Source organism: Giraffa tippelskirchi, chromosome 8 (assembly GCF_054371585.1).
Source record: "Giraffa tippelskirchi isolate mGirTip1 chromosome 8, T2T-mGirTip1v1.2.pri, whole genome shotgun sequence".
In the NCBI taxonomy this organism is placed as follows: Eukaryota; Metazoa; Chordata; class Mammalia; order Artiodactyla; family Giraffidae; genus Giraffa; species Giraffa tippelskirchi.
Window position 1 is genome coordinate 127,163,924 of NC_137282.1, and position 17,727 is coordinate 127,181,650.

General features: G+C 44.4%; 1 protein-coding gene across 2 annotated transcripts; it reads right to left on the reverse strand.

Moving 5' to 3' along the window:
- Window positions 1-1,927: 1,927 nt before the first annotated feature.
- Window positions 1,928-14,528, reverse strand: LOC145517553 (small ribosomal subunit protein eS4, X isoform-like). 2 transcript variants are annotated; one of them, XM_081520283.1, is made up of 2 exons: window positions 14,339-14,528; window positions 1,928-2,820 (listed from the first exon to the last, which is right to left on the reverse strand). In XM_081520283.1, the coding sequence occupies exon 2, from the start codon at window positions 2,816-2,818 to the stop codon at window positions 2,027-2,029; it is 792 nt and encodes a 263-aa protein (XP_081376409.1). In that variant the 5' UTR covers window positions 2,819-2,820; window positions 14,339-14,528; the 3' UTR covers window positions 1,928-2,026. The 2 variants fall into 2 exon arrangements, with proteins under 2 accessions (XP_081376409.1, XP_081376408.1); XM_081520282.1 differs by having other exon boundaries at window positions 1,928-2,825.
- Window positions 14,529-17,727: the final 3,199 nt, after the last annotated feature.

A 17,727-nucleotide genomic window follows, 5' to 3' on the forward strand; every position in this document is an offset into this window, starting at 1 on the left:
CCTCTTACCCCTCAGGAATCCCTGGCTGGAGTGGGCCAGAGTTGAAAGTGTACCCAGAGAAGTATTTCAGAGGCTAAATCCCAAAGTAGACTCCCCTGTGGATTTTATGAAGAGAAATTCAAGTTCTGGTATATTTTCAAAGCAGCTTCCCGAGAGCAGTCAAGGTCTCAAGAAGTCAGGAGGAGGAGCAGCCTCCCATCCTTTGTCTAGGAATCAGAGGCCAGCTGCCACTCCGCTCTGGCTAGGCTCCCAGTACTGCCTGCAGGCTCTGAGTCACTATTAGAAGCTGTCCTGGGCCCCTGGGAGAGCAGGGGTGGAACAGCTCTACCAGAGATGGTTTTCTGAACCTGCGGTTCCAGGATCCACCTCCCTTAGCCAGGCCACTTCTCTCGGTAACACAGCTATCTTTCCTGGGCCAAGGACTTTCTGAAACCCATGCTGCAAACCTGCTTCCAAGCAGGGAGCTTACACATGAGTGTATTATCTGGAATTCCTAGAGGGTTTGTAACGCAGCAACTGGAACAGGTGTAGGTAGCTGACCGCTACCCTGCTTCCCGCTCCTGCACTGCGCTCCCCACTCCAGCCTCAGAGCTCTATGTGTCACTATCCTGACGGCCATCCCCTGGTTCAGAACAGAGAGCACTGGATACAGTCAGGACCTAGCGCTGCTTCTGAATGACCTCAGTTGTAAAATAGGTGGGCTGGTGGGGGATGGGCTGGCATTTGATTTTCTGTAGGAGTCAGATCCTTAAAAATATTCTAAAATTCTAGGAAGTGAACTAGAGAAGCTAAAACCATGCTTCTTTGCTCCCCAGAGAGAAGCAGGGATCTGTGTTCCCGGGGACGCAGGCAGAGCTTCCAAGCCATCAGACCAGTTCCTGGGGTTTGGAATCTGGTTGACGGCGAAGGGGTGGGCATCCTTTCTGCAGCCTGCAGTAGGGTGCAGCATCTGGACTGTCCGGGGTGTACCAGGGTCTGGGACAGGGTAAAGAGAATGGTCACTGCCCCCCAACAGGAGCTGCACCCTGCACCGGAGTGGGGAAATGGGGGGGCTTTTCCTTGGCAGTCTTCACTAGCCTCTCGCCTTGTCTCAAAGACTCTCTGCCTTATTTCGAAGATACCTACTGTCCAGCACTTATCAGAGGGACCCCCAAACCCCACCCACTCAGATCTGTCTCCAGATCCTTTCTGTCACCCGACTCTCCTTGCCCAACTGGTCTTTGAGTCAGGAAGCCAACAAATATTTAGCCTCTCTGGCCTAGAATTTCACTTGGTGAACTTCTCAAAGAGGCCCTCAAATGCTGTTCTCCTCTGTGAAGCCTGCCCTGACCAACACCTTTGCTCCAGCACCTTTCCCCTTCCCTCCACACCAGATATTCAGTTATTTAATCGTGTATTCCCTCAATGTATATTGAATGCTGGCTGCCTACCATCTGCTCTGCTAGGTGCTAGGATATGGAGAGCAGAACCACACCCAGCTCCTCCCCCTCAGAGGCTGAGGGCCTGGTGGGCTCGTCTTACATGTTCCTCCGTGCTCCCTTCCCAGCCCCCCTAGCTGAGATCAGCTCCCAAGGACAGCACCTGTGTCTGACACATATTTGTCTCTCAACACACAGGAAGTGTCTGTCATCCAGTAGCCTTCAATATATTACAGATTATGTATGAGTGGCCAGAAAGGAAAACTGGTTTATGCCTGAGGCTGGTCCTAACTCCGTTATAGGGACAACAGAAAATGGAGAAAGTAACTAAGGCTAGACACTGGGTTAAATCACATGCTGGTGCTGCTAACCTACAGAGTACAATTTGGCCCTACCAAAATTAAAAATGCATTCACTTTTTGACCCAGCAGTTCCACTTCTAGGAGCTTATTCCACAGATGGAGGCTCACACATTTGAAATGACATACACACAACGTTAGTCACAGTAGTATTGTTGGCAGCAGACTGGAAACAACTTTATTTTTTTATGCGCTATTATCTTTAACTAAGTACAAAGACTTTTTCAATCATGTTACACAGAGATCATTTTATCCACTGCTCTGTTTGGCTGCCAGCCTCTTGTCTCTCTCCTCAGCAATGGTAAGGCGAATACCCTTTCCACGGGGAAGAGAGATCCATGCTTTGTTGCCTTTGCCAATAACGAAAATGTTGGAGAGCCGGGTGGCAAAGCTGTTGCCATTGGCATCTTTCACATGAACTACATCAAAAGAACCTGGGTGCCTCTCCCGGTTGGTGATCACACCGATTCTTCCCAGGTTAGCGCCTCCGGTCACCATGCACAGGTTACCGGTGTCGAACTTGATGAAATCGGTGATCCTGCCGGTCTCCAGAGCAATCTGAACGGTGTCGTTTACCTTGATGAGAGGATCCGGGTAACGGATGGTGCGAGCATCATGGGTCACCAGATGCGGGATTCCTTTTGTTCCCACAAAGATCTTTCTCACTTTGCACAACTTATACTTGGCCTCCTCAGGTGTAATACGATGAACAGCAAAGCGACCCTTGGTGTCATAGATCAAACGGAAATTCTCTCCAATCTTATCAATGCTGATGACATCCATAAAACCAGCAGGGTAGGTAACATCAGTGCGGACTTTGCCATCGATCTTAATGAAACGCTGCATACAAATCTTCTTCACTTCATCTCCTGTTAGGGCATACTTAAGTCTGTTTCTTAGGAAAATGATTAGGGGGAGACATTCCCTCAGCTTGTGGGGACCAGTAGATGGACGAGGGGCAAACACACCAGTCAGTTTATCCAGCATCCAGTGCTTTGGAGCTGCTACGCGCTTCAGGTGCTTCTTAGGACCCCGAGCCATGGCTGCACTAGGCACAAAGAAAGAGGAAAATAACTTGAATATTCACTGATGGGGACTAATTTCTAAAAAATGTTTTTTTAAAAACTGAGGTATAGTTGATATACAATATTATATAAGTTTCAGGTGTACAACACAGTAGCTCACAATTTTTAAAGGTTATATGCCATCTATAGTTATAAAATATTGGCTATATTCTGTTTTACTATACATACTTGTAGCTTATTTACATTATAGATAGTAGTTTGTACTCATACCCCTATCTCGCCTCTCCCCTCATGGGACCTAGTTTGATACATTATGCTACCCTACATAAAGCAGAATCCTAAGTGGTATAAAAAAAAAAAATGTGGAAGCTCTGTTTGAATATTAATAGGAAAAACTCTAAGATATATTGTTGAGTTTTAGAAGGTGAGTGTGCATAGTTCATTATTTTTTATGTAAAAAATGGAAAGAATGTATTTAAGTATACTGTATTTTAGATATGCACAGAAGGGTGCTTCAGGAGGAGGGTCAACAAGGAACAGGTAGCAGTGGGTGCTGTGGGAGTAAAAATAGGCAAATGAGAAATAACTGGGGAAAAAAAACCCTTCTATAGTATCCTAATTTTTTTTAATACTGTACTATATAAATGTGTTACCTATTAAAAATTAAAACAAAAATGAAGTCAATGATAAAGACTATGGGGCAACATGGGGAAATGAGATTAAGATAGGTGGGAAAAAAGAAAAAAACTGTATTCAGTAGGATCACAACTATGTAAAAATATGCATGTTAGGGGTTCTCTAGTGATCTAGTGGTTACAAATTCACCTGCCAATGCAAGGGACATGGGTTTGATCCCTGGTCCAGAAGATCCCACAAGCCATGGAGCAGCTAGGCCCATGCGCCACAACTACTGAGCCCTCAAGCTGCAACTACTGAAAGCCCACGTGCCTAGAGCCTGCGCTCTACAAGAAGAGAAGCCACCGCAGTGAGAGGCCCGAGTACTGCAGTGAAGAATAGCCCCTGTTCGCCGCAACTAGAGACAGTCCACATACAGCAACGAAGACCAAGCACAGCCAAAAACAAACAAGCAAAAACAAATAAATCTTTTTAAAAAATGTATGTTAAAATTTCCATATGTGGAAGGGACATTCTGGATAATTTTTATTTCCTTTTTTTTTGCTAATTTTTTCCATAAGTTTCTGTAAATAAACATATATTGATTTATTAGAAAAAAATTAGTAACAGAAACGACATATATACTAACAGAATGGAATATTCAGTATAGCTGCAATTATGAAAAAAAGGCATTGAAAAAGACTGGAAGAAAGGATTTCCCTGGTGATCCAGTGGGCTGTGGGGATTGGATCCCTGGTTGGGGAACTAAGATCCCACATGCCATGTGGTGCAGCTGAAATTTTTTTTTTTTTAAGTGTCTCTTTCTGGGACTTCCCTGATGGCCCAGTGACTAAGATTCCACACTCCCAATGCAGGGGGCCTGGGTTCAATCCTTGGTCAGGGAACTAGATCCCACACACTGCAACTAATAGTCCAAATACAGCAACCAAAGATACTGCAGGCCGCAATTAAGACCTAGTGCAGCCCAAGAAACAAATGAATAAATCTTAAAAAAAGAAAAAGATTGGAAGAAAGTAGGCAAAATGTTCACAGTGGTTGTCTCTAGGTGTGAGATATTAGGCAATGTTTAAAATATTACAATATTTTTTAGTACTTTCATGATGGATAGATGGAAGGAAGGCAGAAAGGAAGAAAAGTGAGGGAAAGAGAATTCTTCAAAATAACAGTTGTGTTAGGGTAGTAAGGTTATGGATCATTTTTGTTGCTTTGTTCAGTTTTCCAAACATTCCATTATTTGGTTTTGCTATTATTTTAGCAGTAATAAAACTCTCACTGCAGCAGAGTGGGATTCTACTCCCGGAAGTCCTGCTCATTTGCACTGAAGATTGCTACTGGTGACACACTGCTGAGGAGACAGAGTAAAACATCAGAGACCTGAAGTCCTTAAACTGACTTAGTTGGCAAACATTTATGAAGCCCTGACTGCTAGGTTTGCTGTTGGGACAGTAAAGCATTCTAGGCAAGTATGTATGTTTCATGCAGAGATGGAAGGAGAATCCTTAAGGACGTCTGAGCAGAAAAGCCTTGTAAGACCAAACCTTGTAGGCAGTGATCCACTTTGTCAATGGACAAAATTAGGCCTGTCCAAGCAGGGAGTGTAAGATTCATCCACCTAAACATCTCCATTCCAGGACTCTCTCCTTGCTGGCTGCAGCCACGCATGGTCTCTCTTATAGCTCTACCACCTTTATACCAAACCCTGGGGCTGATTATCGAAGCTATGGTTATTAGCTATGATTATTAGTCAAAGCTGTGGTTTTTCCAGTAGTCATGTACGGATGTCAGAGTTGGACTATAAACAAAGCTGAGCATCGAAGAATTGATGCTTTGGAACTGTGGTGTTGGAGAAGACTCTTGAGAGTCCCTTGGACTGCAAGGAGATCCAACCAGTCCATCCTAAAGGAAATCAGTCCTGAATATTCATTGGAAGGACTGATGCTGAAGCTGCAACTCCAATACTTTGGCCACCTGATGCGAAGAACTGACTCACTGGAAAAGACCCTGATGCTGGGAAAGATTGAAGGCAGGAGGAGAAGGGGACAACAGAGGATGAGGTGGTTGGATGGCATCACTGACTCAATGGACATGAGTCTGAGTAAACTCTGGGAGTTGGTGATGGGAGGCATGGCATGCTGCAGTCCATGGGGTTGCAAAGAGTCGGACACGACTGAGCAACTGAACTGAAGGGTTGAACTCTCCCTGGTCCTCACCTGTCTTGCTATGATGAGCACATGTCCATTCATGATCTTCTTGGAGGAAGGACACTGTTTAGTATTACAAAGCAAACAGCTCAAGAAAGGTTTTGGTCATCCAAACTCAGAGACCTGGGTTCTGATTCTGCTATTAACCACCTATGAGACCTTGGACAAGTAACTCCACCTTTGTGAGCCTTAGTCTTATCTGTAAAATGGGGAAAATCTCAATAATAATGAATAATATCTGCCCTGAACACATCCCAGAGTTTTGGTGAGGATCAGGTGATACGGTATTATATAAAAAGCACTTTAGGACTTCCCTGTTGGTCCAATGGTTAAGAATCCACCTGCCAGTGCAGGTGACACAGGTTTGATCCCTGGTCCAGGAAGATCCCACATGCCGCAGGGCAACTAAGCCCATGTGCCATAACTACTGAGCCCACGTGCCCTAGAGCCCATGCTCAGCAACAAGAGAAGCCATCGCAATGAGAAGTCCTCGATCTGCAATGAAGACCTAGTGCAGCCAAAAATAAATTTTTTTTTTTAAAAAAGCACTTTAACTGTATAAAGGATATCCAGCTGATTGATATACAAAGTGTAGTATATCAAATACAATGGAATACTATTTAATCTTAAAAAGTAATGAAGTACCGATACATGACAATATGGATAAACCGTGAAAACATTATGCTAAGTGAAAGAAGCCAGAGGCCACATATCATATGATTCCACTTACATGAAATATCCAGAACAGGCAAATCCACAAAGACAGAAGGCAGATTAGTGGTTGCCAGTAGCTGGGGGTTAGGAATAAATAGACAGTGACTACTTAATAGGTACAGGGCTTCATTTGAGGTGAGGAAACTCAGGAACTAGACAGTGGTGTTGGTTGCACAACATTGTTGAGTGTACTAGATGCCATTGAGCTGCATACTTTAAATGGTTAAAATGATTTTATATGTTCTTTGCTACAATTTGAAAAACAGTATAAATGATGGTTCAAATCTGAGTTTATTATGAGTATTTCTACAATTAATAATCAAAGGTATTAGATGTTTAGAATTTCAGAATTCTTCATCTGTCCTAGGGCAGAGTGACCAGAAAAAAGAAGAAAAAGGAAATCCCTCTCAGAAAGAGGACAGAGCACCAGGGATATGAACCCTTGGCCCAGGAGAAGTGTGACCATTGGAGAAAACCAGAATGCCAAGGCCAGGGAAGCATACTGACCTGTTCTCTTATAACCATCTGTGTGGATCCACCCTTTAATTTATTGGCTATGTGATTCCTCCAGGAAGATTTAATTCCCAGCCTCTTGCTCCCAAACTGTTTCCCAGCAAGACTAAAGAGCATGTTCTGGTTCTTGCCCTGAAGGCAAAGGGCAACTTCTCAGACCTAAAGGGGCCCTAACCTGGTTTAGCTCCTGGGCGACCCCAGACCCATAAAAGCTGGGTTTCAAAGATGAAAAGACTCTTGGATGAAGACTTCTTGGTAACGATGGTGTAATGTTTTGATGACAATGTTGTGACATCACTGAGAGCAGCAATTCATTCACAGGACACTCAGATGTACAAAGACATTATTTTCTTCCCCTCACTTAATTTGTCTCATGAGTCCACATCTCATGGAGAGGGAAGTGAGAAGGGGACAACTTGTCAATTAGGCATCTTGGTCTGCCTCCATTTCAACTGCACCTAACAGATAAATATTCAGTCACCTCATTTAAATGACCATTTCTCCCTTCTCCTCCCATGTACCTTGGGGAAGGGTCAGTCTTGCAATCTACTGCTTCCCCTGTCCCTCTCCTTCTCACAACCAACCAGGGCTTCAGGGGCGGGCACAGCCTCTCTGCCAAGGTTTCCTAAACTTCTTGGACAAGAGTAACTGGGCACTGGCTTAAATAAACATCCCTTCAGAGGCTCCTACCCTTGGAGATTCCTACCCATCAAGTAATTTGGGATGTGACCCAGGAATCTAAGTCTTGTTCTCTCTTGAGAAATTACAGAAATACTGCTCTGTGCCATATACTAAGTTCTCTGTAGCCTGGATTATAGTAACCTCCTTAATGATCAAGTCCTCCAAGCTGACATAAAGGAGTGGGAGCTTAAAACAGTTATAAAATCATTTCTTTCTCCCCATAACCTGTGTTTCAAGATCACTGCTTTACAAGGAGGCTCCCACCATCATCAAAAAAGGAAAACTTGTTAATTGAAGGAGATCAATGACTTTTTTGTACAAATTTGTATCTGTTCCTCTTTTGACGCTCCAGAAATGTGATTGTGGCCTGGGGAGTCCCAGCGGTCAATAATGATTAATAGAGCTATGCTTTCAAAAATATATTTTAAAATCCCCACTAACAACAATATCTAACATTCATCACGAACTTACTATGTACAAGGTGTTGTGCTGCATGCACTCATGGTTTATCTTCTCGATCTTCAGAACAATCTTATACTGTAACTATCCCCAGTTTACAGATAAGGAAACAAGTGTATAGAGGTTGAACAACTTACTCAGGGTCACACTGCTAATAGTGGAAAAGACAGGATTTGAACTAATGTTTGGGTAATTTTGAGGGTTCTCTTTAACCACTAAGATACTCCTTTCCTACTTGAGTTTGAGGCCTCTTGGAAACCAGTCCAATCACCCCATTTTAGATGTGTGGAGATCCAGGATGAGAGAGGGACAGTGACTTGCCCATGGACACAGTGCTAGGCAGCAGCAAGGCTGGGAATGGACCTCAGACCTGGAACTCCTGATCCAGAGCCCCTCCCCTCAGGCTCCGTGCCTCTGTGCTGGCATTTGACGTGCAACACACATAGTTCAGTAATTGCCATTGTACAGTGTTGAACCACCTGAGGAGAGTGAGAGTCTTCAGGGAACTGAGATCTGCCCGATAGTTTCATAATTTCTGTATGTTTTTAAAATGAGAGGGGCCTATCGAAGAGCTTCAGTGCTACTGCGCCATGCATTTTCTATTCACTTATTTCACTTATTCACATCTATTGGTTATGTCTCCAAACCATCTACAGTCTTTCTGTTCTTTAGATTTTCAGGAATCTGGTGACTTTTAGAAAAAGATGTAGTCGGTGGCCCCATCAGGGTAGCTCTGGACCCATAAAGGCTTGTTTCACCTTTGCAAGGTGCAAAGCCCTGAGGCAGGGAACTCCTTTGAGGTTGTGAGTAACTGGAGTGAGAAATCTTTTAACCTCTAGCTACAGGATCTTTGTCCTAGCACATTGCACAACCTGGAAGGAGAGCTCTGACTTCCAAGTGGAGGAAGAAAGGGAGTTCACACTTACTGAGTGGCTGCGATGCACGAGTTAAGTAATTCCCACCCTCACCCTGCAAGGCGGTGCTATTATTCCCATTTTACAGATGAAGAAATCAAGGCTCAGAGATGGTAATTTGCCAGAGGTCTCACAGCTTTTATATTAATTGACCTAGAACTTGAACGAGTCTGTTGTACTCTGCGGTCTCTATGCAGGACACCATGGACCCATCTACGGTGAAATGACACCTGCAGATGTTATCAGGGCCTGCAGGTCTCACCATCTGCTGCCAGACATACTCTTCTTCATCCTCCCTCATTCTTGATCCTCCTCCGGGCTGCCAGTTCCTGATTATGTGCTACTCTCATCTGGTCATGCTTATACCCTTCTCAGCTTTCCTTGTCTGGCTAGGAGTTAACAGCCTAATGAGGAGCTGCTCTAGAGAGGTCAGTCACTATATGCCCACCCACACTTTCTGGGGGACTCCTTACCTCAAAACTGCAGCTGTCTTCCCTGAGATGGACACCTGACCAAAGCTAGTTCAGGTGTAATTAGCCCAGATGCTTGTCCTTTGAGGGACCTTACTTGGCAAAGAGGAGCTGTTTCAATCACATGTTTTTTCAAGAAATGGAAACTGGGCACTGAATCAATAACAGCACTTGAATTATAAAGATTGAGATTAGAAAGTGGACTACGAAGTGGGGAGAGGTTATGATAAACCACTTCTGAAATGAGACTATATCACGAGAAAAGAATATAGTATATGTGCAGAGAGTGGTAGAAGTTACATACCTATGTCTGTATATATAAAATCTGTATTTGTATATATATTATGTATACCTATATTTTACATATGTAAAAACAGCTGCAGTTTCCATGCTGTATAGCAGTTTCTCTTCTTGGGTTCCTATAAGCCTCTGTGTCCCTTCATTAAATCCCCCTTTCCTGAAGTAAATTGAATGGGTTCTTTCCAGTTATATATTGCTGTGAATGCTACCATCCCAAACTTAGAGCTTAAAACAACCATCACTCTTCGGCTTATTAAATTCATAATTTGGATTATTCGCAGGCTCGGCAGGGACAGCTTGTTTCTGCTCCACCTGGTCTCAACTAGGGTGGCTTGAAGGCTAGGGCTGGACTTACCTGAAAGCTCACTCACTCATTCATCCACAAGGCTGGAGACTAGTGCCAGCTGCTGAGTGGAGCCTCAGCTGGGGTTCTATCAGATGCCTACGTGCGGCCTTTCCCTGTGGTCTCTCCCCATCCTTGTGGCATAATGATTAGGTTCTAAGAACAAGCATTCCGAGAGGTGGAAGCTATATCATCTTTTTATAACCTTGGAAGTTACACAGCACCATGGACACACTCAGATTCAAGAGGGGAAAGCCTACATGATGTCAACATTACACAGTAAGAATGTGCTGGATGTACTGTACCATAGTGCTCATTTTCAGAAAATAAAATCTGTCAGATATAGCTAATGAGCTATGTATATTAGGAGGGTGGAGAAAGCCTGTGACCTATATTCAGACACATACACATTAAATCAGCAACAGATTAAGAGCTTCAATAAAACTGCTGCTGCAGTGAGACAGGATTATAATAAGCAGAAAGAAGTATGAAATACAGCATGTGGAAACATTTGATATTGGTGCAAACAGCTTAGAAGACCTCAGTAACCCCTGGGAGTCTCACTACCTAAAAGCGCACTAATGCTGAACTCACCAGTTAAGAAGGGAGGAGGATGGGGTGATATACTTTGGAATGATTTATATCAGAAATCATTAAAATGTTTTGGTTTTTAAGTGGATAACTTCAGTAACAGATTAACTTTCTTCTGGGATGTCAGATAAATATCACTACAGTATCTTATAATTATTTTATGCTTTATTTTTCAATAAGAAAAATCTACCTTATAATTCTCTTGGAGATACTCCATTATCTCCTAGCCTTTACTGCTGTGCAAGGTAAGTCTGCTGTTACTGTACAGTTCCTTTTTAGGTCATCTGTTTTACTTCCCTGGTTGCATTTAGAAAAGGATTTTTTGTCTTTGGTGTACTGTATTTGCTTTTACATTTATGTTTACCTGTGGAATTACAAAAATTCTGCTCAGAGTTAAATACTGTTCTCCAATCTGATGATACATGCCGCATAATAAAGAATTTATCTGGTCTTTTCCTAGGTTCTGGGGAGGGAGCTACTGAACCCTTCCTGATTTTCCTGAGATAGGGTGTCTCTGTTAACCATGGTGGGGCTCTTAGACCACACCTGAATTTATTTTAATGGGTGACTCAGGATGGGGGCTGGTTACATCAGAAAGACCAATAATGTGATTAAAGGATTGGGGATTTGAGTCATGTGATATTAGCCCAACTTCCTCCAGGAAGAGGAGGGTGGCTGGAGACTGAGTTCAGTCAATCATGCACATATGATGAAATCCCAATAAAACTCTGGACACTCAAAGTTTGGTTGAGCCTTCTGGCTGATGAATAAATATATCACTGTCCTGTGAAGGGGACACATCCAGATTCCTCAGGGAGGGGGCTTGGAAGGTTCATGTTTAGGACTCTCTCAGACCTCCTCCTATATTTCTCTTTATTTGGTTGATTTTGACTTGTATCCTTTATAACAAAACTAATCATAAAGCCTAGCACTTTCCCAAGTTCTATAAATCATCTTAGCAAATTAAGAAACCTGAAAAGTTCATGGGAACCCCTGAATTTGTAGGTCAGAAGCAAGCAGGGCCTGGGAGCCCTTGAACCTGCAGCTGGTGTAGGTGGAACAGGGCAGTCTTATTAGGGACTGTACCCTTAACCTATGGAGGCTGCACTAACTCTGGGTTACTGACAGAATTGCACCACAGTATTATACACATCTTTCTTCACTCTGGAGAGATTTCAGTGTTAGACACACATGCTCAGTAAGTACTGCACAGGATTATTGAAAAACCTGTAATAATTCCCTATTACCTTTTATTTCAAGAGGAGAAAACTGTGGTCCCTCTTTCTGACATCAAAGACATGCCACTAACTACAGCAGAAAAAAATGTCATACCTTTGATATCAAAATAAAACAGTATAAAATAGAGGCAGTGTGGTAGATGGCATTAGTATTCCTTTAGTGTCAATTATTTGTGCTCTGTCCACATTTCCTCAAATCTTTTTTCAGGTTCTGTTCCCTCTCCTGACTTCTGTGTGATTTTGTTTCTAAGAGCCATGCACCCGTGATTCTTTTCGAAGGACTGGTCCAGGGCCACTGGAACTGCTTCATCCATATTCAGAAAGCAAAAAGTGCCCTTAGAGCAGTCCTTAACCGATGACTCACAGCTGTGGAAATATGAAAGTCCAGCTCTCTTGCCTTGAGTTGGGATAAACTCTGAGGTATAATTTATACCCAGAACCCCCTTTGGATAAGGCTCAGCCCAGGACTTGGCCTGAAATTATATCCTTACTTAGCTTTGCCTCCTTCCCTGTCCTGCTCCTCCACTCCTTTTCTGGATTCTCCTAGGAACACTTCCTTAATAGAGCACTCTAATCCTTGACTCAGGGTCTGCTTCTGGGAACCTAACCTAAAACAGTTCCCAGTTATTCACTACCCAGAAGGTTGTCATGTGACTTGCAGTGCTTAGGGAGAGGGGGATTCTATTTCTCAGCCCTCCTGAGTCAAGCTTGGCCACGTGATATGCTTTGACCAATGGAATGTGACAAGAGTTATGCCACATATTACTTGAATCTTTATTTATTTATTTTTTTTTTACTTGAATCTTAAGAATCACTGCATGGTGCTAGAATTGTTTTTTTCCTCTGGGGCCAAGATAGGAGCTGCTCCTTTAGCCTGGGTTCCAGAATAAGATGTGTGAAGCAGAATCACATCTGACACATAGCCAGTATGTAATGTGAACAACAATACACCATCTTTATTGTAAAACACGAAATTTGTGGGTTATTACTGCAGCATATCCTAACGTATATAATACAGACAGTGTAGTTAAAAGCATGTTTTCTTGAGTTAAGATAGCTTGAGGTCAAAGCCAAACTCTACCACTTACTATCTGTATAACCTTGGCCAAGTTACTCAGCCTCTCTAAGCCTCAGTTTCTCCATCTGTAAAATAGGGATAGCAATGATATCTATGTCATAAGGTTGCTGTGGGGATCAAATGAGTTAACACATATAAAGCACTTCAAATAGTGCTGATAAATGCTTAAAACTAACTAAAGTGAACTATTAATTATGAACTGTGACAGCACATCCCCAAGTTGTCAATGTTTTCTCCCACAACCACTGAACTTGTTGGTTGCCTCCCCAGCATCCATTCTACTCTTTTCTCAGTCTCAGTTTCTGTTTGGGGATCTATGTGGTTCTGAACTGATTTCACTGTGATTTCACTTGGCCTAAGATAAATCAAACAACCAACAGCGTTCTGCTAAACCGGACCCCAGGAGGGCAAGGAGGAAAGCCAATTTCCATGGCCCTCCCTCCATGGCCAATTTCAAGCTACCAATGGTTTAACAACTCTCTTGCAAAATCCTTGAATATTTAACAATCACCTGGAGAGGCAACTCCAGCACACCATATGCTACCCCTCTAGCCATAATACGTTAAGTATAAGCTCCTCCAATCAGTGAAAAATCACAGGGCTTCTGAAACTCAAATCAAACGTAAATAATTTCCCTGCATTTTACAAAATATAAAAGAGCTTTCCAAGAATTTCTTGGTGGTCCAGTGGTTAAGATTCCCTGCTTCCAGTGCAGGCAATGTGGGTTCGATCCCTGGTCTGGGAACTAAGATCCTGCAAGACACACCCCTCCCCCCAGGGGCCCCAAAAAGAAAAAAGAGCTTTCCAAAATACATTAGGTTGAACATATGAAGTTGCCAACATTTAACTAGTTTTGATATACACAAAAAGTAATTTCATATGATTCAGCCTAATAGATCAAATACGGCAGAAGAAAGAGGAAGAAGGAATGAAGAAGGATGGGAGAAGGAAGCTGGGGAGGAGGAAGACGCCACCGGAAGGACATCTGAAGAATGACCACGTGGAGCTTAAAAACTCATGTTAATCCTTTACTCCACAACGGGTATTAAATATAACTGTGGACAATTAGCTTCTTCATTATTTAATTGTACACCCTCTGGGAAATATCATATTATACCATACAAGCTTATCTAATACCTCCATTATTCCAACCTTGTTTTCATTGGACTAACCCATGATTCCCTCCCTTTCCAGCAAGTGCGAGAAATTCAGAAAGGTCTGAGGAGAGCTTTCTGGTATCTTTCGACAGGTTTTGGGGGAAAAGCAGGGTAACCCTATTCGGGGAGTTTTATTTTCCCGCGGCCCTTTTTCTCGTCATAAATTCTCTCGTGGCAAGTTGGGGAGTCAGGGGCCTGAGCCAGGATGGCTCCTTCCCCTCTTGGAGCCTGAGTAACTCACCTGTGCGGTGGAGAGTAGAAGGTCCCTCAGAGGCTGGCCGTGACGATTAAAGAAGAAAATACACGTGCGGGGCACGGCGCTCGGCAGGAGCCGGTGAGTTGGACAGTATAGACTCCACGCGGCTTTCAGAGCTCAGCCCCCAGCAGGCGAGGGAAGAGACCGCTCCGCTTCCGGCGCGCTCAACCGCCTCAGCCGCTTCCCCGGGGCCTGCAGGGTGGGCGTGGCCCCGCTTCCCAGAATACCCCGCAGGCGGGCCCGGAAGTGCGAGTGCGGATCCGGAAGTGCGAGTCCCGCGCCGGCTAGGTCTGGCGGTGGGGCCCCATCCTCCTCCTCACCGTGGAGGTGGCCGCGGTGCCCTTGGATTCCTGCCACCGCCTAACGCCCACCCCACACGAGCAACATCTACAGTGGACACTGCACAACCGCCACTGATACACCTCCGCGCACACAACACCCTCTGGTTTCTGTCCACACAGGAATCACACCGCCATACGTGGGAGAGAGCGCGGCTTCTCGGAGCATGCGCAGAGCACTATGCAAGGCGTCTACACAGAAACGGCACGTCTGAACCCCGACACCGGGTGCAGACCTGCCAGCGTACACCCAGCCTTCACTCTGCTTGCCAAAGACTTGTGTGCATCCCTTGGCACACTAAGCACAGCACACACAACACACACACAGTACACCACCTCCACATGTGAAGACTGCAAACACCGTGTGTTTTGAGTCGTTCTCAACCCCACGTGGAGTTCAATTTCACACACACACACACCCCACAACCCAAATGACACGCATACATTACATTGCACACTACACCAGACACAAAATATACACAAACCCTGGCTGAAAAGAACACGCGTTCGTGACACACGTGTTTATATTACCCACACCACGTTAAATACGACATACTATAGAAGCCCTGGTCATAATTCACGCATCGTAACAGACATGCACACATCACTTGATTACACACTCAGCAACATATACTCAACACACAAAACCCCAAGGTACCAACATATCCACGCTACATGTTTGTGCACAAACGTGAATAATCACACGTATCCACGCCTCATTAGGCTGGACAGGTATACACTACACACCAGACCCGCCCAACCCCTGGTACACCTGTGGTGCCCAGCCATCTTCCTGTGCTTGGGATTGGTCTGATTTTAACACTGAAAGTCCTAAGTCCCAGGAAATGCCTCGACTGGGGCGAGGGGGGGTGGGGAGGGGAGCGGGGAATCCGTGATGGTAGTCACCCCACACACTGTTCAAATGAATCAGGCTTGGACCTTCAATTAGTACCAGTGATAAAATCAGGCTGCTTCGGGGTCAAAGAGATAAGGGGCCGAAGTGGCCCAGATCTAAAGAGGCTGGGGAGTGTCTCCTGTTTGCAGCCACTACTGCCCCTTGTCTACAAAAGGAATGCAGCTAAGGAGGAAATGCCCTAAAAACAAAGTTGTTATCTGCACCTTCCAAAAAAAAAAAGGAAAGAGGCAGAGAGTCCTAAGCACAGCTAACTCGGGGGTTTTACCCTTGGCAAAACACTTTTTACTGAGCTTACCTCGTTTGATCCTTACACAAAACTGTGAGGTAGGTAAGGTAGGTGCTATTATGCCAAGATGCCAAAAAGCACAGGCACCTGCTTGTGGTTGCAAGCACAGGTCAGGCAGAGCAAGTTTGAAAGGAGTCCCATCTTCCTGGTCAACCCACTCAGGCATCCCCGCAGCTGTCTGCACAGTCCCCCCCCACTCCACCATCCTGACTGAGACACAGCGGCTAGAATCAAGAACCACCTGTCTTGAGCCACCACTTTCAAAAGTCTTTCATTCCATCCTATTAGGGCACAGTGCCCAGGCTGCCCCACCCTCAGAGTGGATTAGGCCTCCACCTCCCTGTTGGGGTTTAAAGTACATCAAAAGAGATCCTAGCCTCAAAATATCTTTCACAGCCTGGGTCTGGTGGCTGGAAATCATACACCAGGAGAGACTCCCCCTTTTAGGTAAAGGCATTGTATCTTGATGACTCCTGCTCAAAATGCCTGGGAGGGACTCCCACACTGCAGCCTCTAGCATCTTCGCTGGCATCGTCTCCTGTGTCACTCAGTACATTGCAACAGACATTGCCTAATGCCTGCTTGTTGATGGAACTGGACCATTTCTAGTAAGTTCTGTGGGAATTGGGCACAGGATGGCAAAAGTTTGATCGTGGCTGAGGGAGGATATGAGAAGGGTGACAGTGACTTGGAGAGGAGAAAATAGGAAAACAGAGGTAAGGGGTGTAGCATGGGGACACACCCTTGGCAGGAACTGAGGAGGCGACCCTGAGTCTAAGAAGGAAGGCAAAGGGGTTTCTAGAGATGCCAGGAAGTAGGAGAGGGTCAAGTGTATAAGGTGGGCACATGTAGAGGATAGAGAGGTTGGTGGGAGAGGACTGTTTACGAGGAGCCCCCTAGGGAAGGGGCTGTTTGTGGGTGACATTGCAGTTCATTGCTGGAAGCACCCTGAGCAAGTCACTTGAGCATTCACAAATGATTGCTCTGTGGAAGCTGCAGAAGAAAATGTAAAGACATGGGAAAATGATTATGATGTATTGATAAGTGAGAAAAAAGGAGGTTACAAAACAGGGCATAGAGTGGGATCCCTATTTTGTAACACTGGCTGGAAAGACACCAAAATGTGAACTGTGGTTGTCTGTGCTGCATGAGGATAACTTGCATTTCTTCTTGGAGCCCTTCTGTATTTTTCAGATTTTCTACAATAGACTTGAAATACGATTTTTGTATATATCAGGAAGGGTTATTTCATTGACTATTTGTTGAGTGCTTATTAGATTCTACAGTGCTTATTAGATTCTACAGTGTTGCACCACACTTGATGCAGAGAAATGTAAGCCATGGCCACTGCTCTCAGATTACCCTTAAATCTAATCATGGCACAAGGGTACAGTTCAGGGCACAAGAATGTGGTCACTGGAACCTGACTGCCTGGGTTCAAGTCCCTCTTATGCAGCTTCCCTGCTGTGTGACCTGGGCAAACGGCTTGACCTTTCTGTGTTTTGGTTGCCTCATCTGTAAAATGGGGATAACAATAGTACCTGTAAGGATTAGTTGAGCTGATACATGTGATCACTTAGAAGGGCAGCTGACACAGGGTAATCATGACCTACCTGTTAGCTGTTATTGTTATTAGTGGTTAAGAGCTTTATCTCTGGAGCCAGCCTGTCTGGGTTCAAATCCTTGTTCTGTCCCTGTTTGTCTTGAGCAGATGAGTTAACCCCTGTCTCTACTTCAGTTTCCCAATCTTTAAAATGGGGATGAAAAGAGTGGGGTCTCATTCATAGAGTTGTTATGAAAACTCACCAAGTGACTATGGACAAAGAAAGTACTG